This window comes from Phalacrocorax carbo, chromosome Z, assembly GCF_963921805.1.
Source record: "Phalacrocorax carbo chromosome Z, bPhaCar2.1, whole genome shotgun sequence".
Taxonomy (NCBI): Eukaryota; Metazoa; Chordata; class Aves; order Suliformes; family Phalacrocoracidae; genus Phalacrocorax; species Phalacrocorax carbo.
The window spans coordinates 29,622,074-29,630,915 of record NC_087548.1 but is presented as its reverse complement, the minus strand read 5'-3'; the positions used below and the strand labels follow the sequence as shown (position 1 = coordinate 29,630,915).

Sequence of the window (8,842 nt, the reverse complement as noted above, 5' to 3'; positions counted from 1 at the left end):
GTCCATATGTTTCTTCCACTTTCTGGGCATCCGGGGCCTAGCCAGTAGGTCTCTCCTCCGAGGCGCAGCCCGCGGCTGGAGCCTCGCTGCCCCCGGCCGCGGCAGCCCGCCGAGCCGGAGCCCTGCACGGCAGGCACATCTTCGTCCCAGGCGCATCTTCCGCGGGGTTCCGCGGTGATTCTCGCCGAGCGGCCGCCGCCGGCTGCCTGCGGGCTCCCACGGGCGGGATCGGCGCGGAGCAGGGCCGCGGCCGCGGAGGCTCTGCCCGCTGAGCAGCCGCTCACATCCCACCCTGCCTCCCGCGCTGCTGCAGCAGGGCGGGCCGCGGGTTTTGCGGCGGGGTTCCCTGCGTCCCCCACCCCCCGACCCCCCGGCCCCTGCAGCCTTTCCCTCTCCTCTTTCGGAGCTGCGCGGCGAGGCGGGCCGGGCGGCGGAGAGGAGGCCGGCGGGGCCGGCAGTCCGCAGCAGCCCTCCGGGCGGGGACCAGCGGCAGGAACCGGCGCTCTTCTGCAAGAGAAAAACAGGAACAAGGGGTTTACCCGTCTGGGGCTCGCCTGCAGGTCTCCGCCTCCCCCCAAATCGATGGGCACCCATCTGCGCAAAGATGCAACGAGCACATTTGCTGCCGCAGCGGGGATCCGAAAGCAGCTCGTTACCGTCGGGAGCGCCGTTTCCCCGCACACACGTACATACACACACGAATCTTTCCTCCGCATCTCAGACGCGCTTCGCAGCGCAGGACCGGGCAGCGAGCGGAGAGCCCACGGCGGCTGCTCGACGTGGCTCCCGGGGCGGGTGTTGTGGAGGGGAAAGGACTCACGGAGAAGGACGGAGAAGTCCTGCAGTCACCTGCGGCAGGTCCCCGGGGCCGTGCGGGTGCGGGCCGCAGACACCTACCTGCTTGGAGGGCGCCCGGCTGCGGGCACACGGCGGCCTGTCCCCGCCGATCCCCTCGGGTCCCGCCGGTGCGTGCGGCCGAAAGGGGAGAGGGCGAAACTTCGCTGCGGATGGGGGAGCCGCTGGTAACAAGCTGCAAAATGGGTCTGCTTTGGTTAGCGAGTCCCGGCGTAGGGAGCGTTTGGCCACGTTTATAATTTCCACGATTTCTGTCAAATACAATATTATCAGAGACTACTGAAGTACTTACTGCAAGTAATGAGGGAAAGGATTACATAGGGAGCGGAGCCTCCCGGCCGTGCCAAGGGACCATTAAACCAGATCCACTTTCCAGCAGATCCCCCGCACAGGCCTGAGTCTCGGCGGGGGCGACCGTGCGCCCTGCCCATGCCACCAGCGCTACAAGAAAGGGAGCAGCTGAGAGTAGGTGAGGCCCTTGCCCCGCCTGTCGCCCTCCGGACTCGGGGACAGCCCTAGACACCTGAAACCAGCCTGCAAGGACGGGGAGTGCACCAGCTGACACCCCGCTGGCCCCAGGGGGTGCCTCTCGCTGCACCAGAAAAATAACCAGCAGGAAATGTACGGCCTGAAGGAGCTGAGGATGGGGAAGGTGTGGGAGGAGGCTGACTTCAAGGCCGGGGAGCCGCGGACCGGGACCCGCCAGGCCAGAACCCCGGGCTGCCCTGCCCACCGCAGCCCACGGCAGTGCCGGCAGAGCCAGCGCGATGTCGGGCCCCTCTGCACAAGGCGGGGGGAGCACCCCGGCGTGAAGGGCGCAGTGTGCGGACGTGCGAACTGATGAGCTTCGAAACGGGGGAGGGAAGGAGAAGCTCCTTTATAGGGGATGTGGGAAGGGACCTAACACAGTCCCGCTTGAGAGAAACGTTATACAAGATGCTTGAAAAGAACTAATTTAAAAAAACTAATTAAAAATATATAAATCACCCAACAGAAACAAAGAAATATGTGGAAGGAAACGATAGAGACACTGTGTGTGGCATAAAAAAGCGATTGAATACATAAGGGCTTCATTAAATTCCCAATAGATAACATTTGGCTAAATCTATCCCTAGATTAAAAGTCTGCATAATAGCACCATAAACTAAAAAGTTTCTTTTTGTGTGGTCCTTCTGGAGGAACTGATTGAAACATTAGCCCCCTCGTAGAGCAATCCCCTCCCAATTCAGCTCCAGTAATTCGTCTCTCAGCCCTACGGGGATATGATGGGAAAAGGAGACGGGTTAATGAATCCACACTTTGTAGCTGGGAGGAGGAGAAGGAGACGACACCATCCTGTTTTGTCCCCGCAGCTTGGTTTTTAGGGCCCAGCCTGTTTTGGAGCAGCAGTTCGTCTGGGCTCCGTCTTTGCAAGGACTACACGTCCCCTCTGTTCGCCTTGAAAGCCGGGGCGCGGGGTGGGAGGCGGGGGGGCACGACACGGCGTGCCATTTACATGCGAATGGGGGGCTCTGCGGCGCGGCGGTGCTGCTGCCAGCCCATTAAAGGGCTGCGGGGCCGGCGCCTTGCCGAGCGGCACCTGCTCCGGCTCCGCCGCCGCCATCCAGCCCGCAGCGCAGCGCTAGGGCGCGGGGAACAGGGACGGCCGGGCCCCGGGGACGAGGCTGGGCGGCTGCCCCGCGGACTCGTAAAAAAGAAGCGAAGGGATCTTCCCCTAGCACCACAGACCCCTTCCCTGACCCCTTTCCTCAGCGCTTAGAATAAAAAAAAAATAAAGGTACACTCCACGTATTGCCATTTGCTCCTGCCAAATTCCCAGGCGAAGGCCCTGCCCGCTCAGGGCGCAGACGACCGCATAAAGCGTCGGACGAACAAGTGGCCAAGCAGTTTCCTTGCCATACACCTCTGGGCACGGCTTTCCTCCGAAGAAACCAGAGGGAAGGGCGGTGGGCACCCTCGGGCCGGCCTCCGGGCAGGGGAGGTCGGCGGGCTCCCCCAGGGTTTTCTGCGGGGAAGCCAAGAGAAACAGATACCGGGAGTCCGGAACCTGCTGTTCCCATGTAACTGCACGGGGACAGCGCAGGGGCTGACACGGCCTCTCGCCCGAGCAGCCGGAGCCGGACCGACCGCAAGCGGCATCCCGCGGCGGGGAGCCGGGGGCCGCAGTGCTCACGGCTACCGCCGCCTTCTTCCTCACAAAAACTCCCCCTCCTTGATTTTAGCCGCACCTCCGAGGGTCTCCCAAGCCGAGCTTGGTACCTCGCGTTGGGTCGGGGCGGCCGCCAGGCCAGGCCCGGGGAAAGCGGGTTGATCTGTCCGCCGTGAAAGGGATGTTCTCTGCACGCAGGCCACGTACGCGGTGCCTCTGGCATCTTTTCCCTTTAGCTTTAGAAATCAAACGGGACTCTACGTCCTTGTCCTCTAAGGGATCCGGGACACCCAAAGAGGCCCTCCAGCTGCGGGCTGTAAGCAGAGGCCAGCAGAGATCTTACACCCAGTCTTTCCACTTATTGCAAACCGCTAATTTAACCCTGCTTTGCTACAAACAAAATAGAAAAGCATCACGAGAATACTCAAAGCCCAGGCGATGAGGTACTTCCATACGTAAAAGCATGTAACCACACACCTTCCCCTCCTCACTCTGAAGAGCACTAAAAGGCAAACCTTCTTCTTTTTCTTTTTGTGTTGTTTTTTTTTTTTTTTTACGAAAATTCACATAATTTTCCCCTGAATCTACTAAATTGTTACAAATAGAGTCGTACTTGAAAAGCGCCTCCCTGGTTTGAAAAACGCATGTTCCCAGTCCACAATCAGCGATCCCATGCCTGCTCATAAAACCTGCGACTCTTTATGTGTCTAAGCTCTGAATATTGGAGGAGGGCTTTTCAGTTAAAAAATTACTGTAGTCTATGAAACAGATATATGCTGACCTTATGAGGGTTAAGATGACAGTCCGGAATTGGAAAAGCTGCTTTCACGGTTTGTTTTGTACTCTTACATATCCTTACTTCCATAGCTCGTGCACTTAATCATCTCATCACACGAGGATATCCCAATGCTCATTTTATATTATATGTACTGAAAAGTAGAAACACATGTCCCTATTATCATCACAGAAACGTAAGAGTCTAGGACAAATCTCTCTGAAGTTCGGTACATGCCCCTTATTAGTAGCATTTTCCTTTGGGCCTCCTGGAAACCAAACTGTGATGTAGTTGTGATTTAGAACACACCCAAAAGTAAAAAAATAGTTTTAAACTGGCTTTTTAATCAATCCCCATTGGTGCCTTCAATCAATCCCCTTTGGCTTTACACCCACGAGAGAGACCTATTTCTGTTTATTCCCTCTTTTGTGTTTGCTCTATTTTTTTTCCTCCCCCCTTTCATTCTCTGCAAGGGTTAACAATGGTTTGACTGCAAAGACCATATTCTGATCTTCTTCTTTGCGGTCAAAACCAGACATAATAAATTTCACGCTGTAAAATTCCTTGGCTATTGTGCTATTAATCCTGAAGAAAAAAAAATATCAGTGTCCCAAAGAAGGGAGAAGTATTAATGAGAGAAGGGTCCGAAGCCAATTTCTGGCCCGGCTCCTTTGGTCTTTGGGTTTGTTTCTGGTGTTTCTTTTCCTCTTTCTTTTTTTTTTTTTTTTTTTGAAAATTAAAAATTTTATTTCCGAAAATGTGTAAAAATTGTACATTAAAATGGTACAATAATAATACTTGCCAGTAATTTTTTAACAATATTCCTTGTAAAGAATAGGCATAAAGTACAAAATAAAAAACTCCGTAAGTCTATTATAATACAAAACACAGGTTAAAATAAGAAATGATAATCTTGACTTCCTTCTGTGTAAACATGTTAATCTTTTCTTTTATAAAAGTACATGAGACAAGTGTACTAAAATGAAAAAGTATTGCTTTGCTGTCCTCCCTCAAGCCTTTTTTTTTTTCCTCCTGTACATTACTGTTTTCAAGCTCCTAGACCTGAGAATCTCTGAACTTTAACGGTTTAGAGCCGTTATTTATCACCATAATTTTTTTTTTTTTTAAGGAGTAAGGAGTAACTTTCCAAGAGCGTGACCACCTGCCCATGCGGCATCTACACCAGGCTTTGCATAAACAGCGGACCCGGGCGGCGCGCCGGCCGCGGCGCCCCCCGAGCCCCACCGCGCAATCCCCAAGCAAAGCCCGCAGACCCTCCGGGCGGCGTCCGCCGGGCATCAGAGAAAGCAGATACCCCAGATCCTACCTTCGGAAAGACTCACAAACCCTTAACAGTTAGAGATCCGGGCCGCGAAGCCGGGGGCGGCGGGCAGGGCGGCGGCGGGGGGCAGGCCGCCCCCGGCGCTCCCCAGCGAGCGGGACAGCCCCGGCGCCGCGGCCGACTGCGACGCGCAGCTGCTGCCGCCCGGCCCGGGGCCCGGGCCCGGCCCGGGGCCGGGACCGGGTCCCCCCCCGATGATGCTCTCGATGGAGAAGGGCGAGCGGGCCAGCGCCGCGCCGCTGCCGGTCTTGGCGGCGGCGTGCAGCGAGGCCGCCAGCGCCGGGCCCAGCGGGTGCGGGTAGCCGAAGGGCGTCCGTGCCAAATCCGCCGCCGACAGCAAGGGGCTCGGCGGCGCGGCGGTGGCGGAGGCCAGCGCCGCGCCGGGGGCGCTGCCGGGGGCGGCGGGGGGCTGGCGAGGCGGCGGGGAGGGGTGGTGGAAGGCGAAGAGGGCGGAGTGGGGGTGGTAGGGCTGAAGCTGGAGGCCGTAGCCGCAGCCGTAGGGTCCGTAGGCGCAGGGCGGCTGCTGCGGGGGCTGGGGCGGGGGCTGTGGGAGGAAGGCGGCAGGGTCCACGGCGCGCAGCAGAAGCTCGGGCGCCGGGAGCTGCTGCCGCTTGAAGCGCTTTCGGCGGCGCAGGAAGCTCCCGTTGTCGAACATGTCGGCGGACTCGGGGTCCAGCGTCCAGTAGTTGCCCTTGCCCGGGTTGCCGGGCTCCCGGGGGATCTTGACGAAGCAGTCGTTGAGGGAGAGGTTGTGGCGGATGCTGTTCTGCCAGGCGGGGAACTTCTCCCGGTAGTAGGGGAAGCGCCCGCTGATGAACTCGCAGATCTCGCTTAGCGTCAGCCGCTTCTTGGGGCTCTGCAGGATGGCCATGGTGATGAGGGCGATGTAGGAGTAGGGCGGCTTCACCAGGCTGTTCTTGCCGCCGCCGGCCGCCCCGCCGCCGCCGCCGCCGCCGCCACCGCCGCCGCCCGCCCCGCCGCCGCCCGCCGCCGCATGCTGGGGGCCGCCCCGTGAGGGGGGCCGAGAGCCGCCGCCACCGTCCCCGCCGCCCGCCCCGCCGCCGCCGCCGCCGCCGCCGCCGCCGCCGCTGCCGCCGCCGCCGCCGCGTACGGGCGACCGCGGCAGCAGGACGTCGTCGTGGAGGTCGCCCACATCCTCCTCGTCCTCTTCCTCTTCCTCCTCCTCCTCCTCGTCCTCAGCGTAGGAGCGGCGGCGGCGGCGGCGGCGGCGGCGGCGGGGCTGCGACTCCTCGTCGTCCTCCTCGTCGTCCTCCTCGCCCACCACATCGATGTCGGTCTCCTCAGCAAGCGCCGACGCCTCGGACATCTCGGAGCTCAGGGTCATGGCGCGGCGGCGGGGCAGCGCATCGGTGGCGGTCGGCGCGGCGCGGCGGGCGGGCGGGCGCCCTCCCCGCCGTCGCCGCCGCCGCCGCCAGGCCCCCGCGCCGCTCCGCCGAGAGCCGCCCCGCTGCCGCCGCCGCCTCGGGCAGGCGGGCCGCTCCGAGCCGCGCCGGCCCCCAGCTCCGCTGCGCCGCGGGAGCGCTCCCGCCGCCCGCTCGGAGGCGGCGGCTGGTTTGGGTTTTGTTTCGGGATATTTGTTGCTGCTTTTTAGATTTCTCTCTTTCCGTCTCTCTTTTTTCCCCTCCCCTCCCCCTTTATGGGGGTCTTGTGGTTTTTTTTTGTTGTTGTTGTTTTTGGTTTTTTTGGGTCGGGGCTTGGGGGGCGAGGGGGCTGCGCCTGGAAGCCGGTTCCCCCCTTCTTTCTCCTCACCTCAGCCCCCAGACATTAATGGATGCGGGGCAGGAGGGAGCGTGCCTAGTCCTGGGAGGAGGAGAGGGGAGGAGGCTGGCGAGGAGGGAGGGCGGAGGGGGCGGCTTGCCGGGCCTTCGGAAAGACGGTGAAAAGGCTGGGGCCGAGTCCCAGAGAGGACGGCCTTCCTCCCCGCCTTATAGCGAGGGGGCCATCACATGGCTCCCAGCGTCAGAGCGCGGCGGGGCGAGCGGCGGACCCGGGTGGCGCCGTGTCCCCCCAACGCGGGGCGCCTCGCCGCCCCCCCCCCGGCCCCCCGCCCTCCGTCCTCCCCAGGAGGGCCTCTGGGGGGCCGCGGGGCGACCAAGGCCATCTTTGGTGGAAAAGGGGGTAAATAAAGACGCACCTCCCCACTGGGGGAAAAAAAAAACAACAAACCCAACAAAAAAACCCCCAAGAACCCAGCCCTGCAAGTCTGCCCCAAAGTGCTGGAGCATTTTCTCAGGAGCCGTCCACAGGACGCCCGGAGCTGTGCGTCTTCCCGGGCTGCCCCCCTCCCCCGGTACGGGGTCCTTCTTCCCGTGGGAAGGAGGGGGAAAAAAAAAAAAAAAAGCAAGGCCGTAGAGGGAGGTGGTGAGTTAATAAACTTCAGACTTTTGTTCTCGGGATGGTTTAGAGACATGTCTCCTCTCCTCCTTCCTCTAACCCTTCCAGAGTTTAATTTATTTAAGAATGAAATCAAATATCTCTCGATGTCGACCTCTCAGGCTCACAAAGAACCGCCTCCAAGGCACACCGCTAATCTCACAGTTTATTTGTAGGGCTGTTGTTTTTAACGGGAGAGAGGCAGCTCCCTCCATTATGGGAAACACTAACAGAGAATTAGCGTTACCTCTTTCGTATGCAAAGGAAGCAATTCACCGGCCTTTAAAATGCGAATTCTCCTCTAAGTGTAGAAGCAACACCCCTGAGAAAGCGACACAAAGGATTGCTTCCTAATTAAGTCCCACGGTTCCTTGTTTTAGGTGACACATGCGAGGACAGCAGGAAAGCGGGGACCCCTTTATGCGAAGTGGCAGGGAAAAAAAAACCAAACCAACCCCCCCCCCCCCAAAAAAAAAAAAAAAACCAAGAAAACCCAAAACAACCAAAACCCCAACAAAAAAAACTTGGACGTAAATGCAATCACCGTGGTCTTAAAAAGGAAAGCTCTGACAGGAGAGTTCTGGCAGTATAACCCACGATCAGGATCCTTGGGATCCTGGGATGGGAGAAGTAGGAGAGAGCACTTCGTGCTCCGGCAGAAGTCGTGCGAAAGGCGGACTGATGCCTAGCGTCCTGGCTGCTCAAATCTCGCTTCTCAAGCAACTCACATACAGTACTGCGTTTTTGATATATCGTCCTAATCCAGAGCTTCAAGCTACCCTGTTTCAAACCCAGTTCCACGGATTTACAGCATAATCCCTTCTACTATTTCCAAATAATCCTATTTACATTTTGTTCACTACTAAGGCGCCTGCAGGAGTATATCACCAAAAGTTACGAAAGAGAAAGAAAAAAAGAAAGAACACCCAAACCCAGTAACCGACTACTATTTTTTTCCCTGTAAAAAGACTGATAATGTCACTTGAGAATTAGTTCATAGGAATGCCTCTTTGAATTAGCTGTGGGGTCCCGGCGCAAGTTACTAAAAGAAAGGCAGAAAGAGGACTTTTCCTCTCCAAGAGGTTTCTCCTCTTTACAAAGAATTAGTATTTTTCCTTTTTACTCCCATTTTGTTCCTTTTATTGTTGCTCTTCTCCTGATACTTTAGGATGTGCCTGAACGTTTAAAACTATTCTTAAAGAGCAAAATCCACTCTCTTAAATAGGAAGAACCGCGGGGTTTAAAAATTTTGGGGGAAGAACCGCTGTAGCAGCAAAGCAGAACCAGAAGAGCTGGATCTGCCCGCGACCTCCTGCTAACGCCCACG

At 57.9% G+C, this 8,842-nt stretch overlaps 1 protein-coding gene across 1 annotated transcript; it reads right to left on the bottom strand.

The window, feature by feature from the left end:
- Nucleotides 1-387: 387 nt before the first annotated feature.
- FOXD1 (forkhead box D1) lies at nt 388-7,419 on the bottom strand. The gene has a single exon (XM_064438644.1). The coding sequence runs from the start codon at nt 6,464-6,466 to the stop codon at nt 5,129-5,131; it is 1,338 nt and encodes a 445-aa protein (XP_064294714.1). The 5' UTR covers nt 6,467-7,419; the 3' UTR covers nt 388-5,128.
- Nucleotides 7,420-8,842: the final 1,423 nt, after the last annotated feature.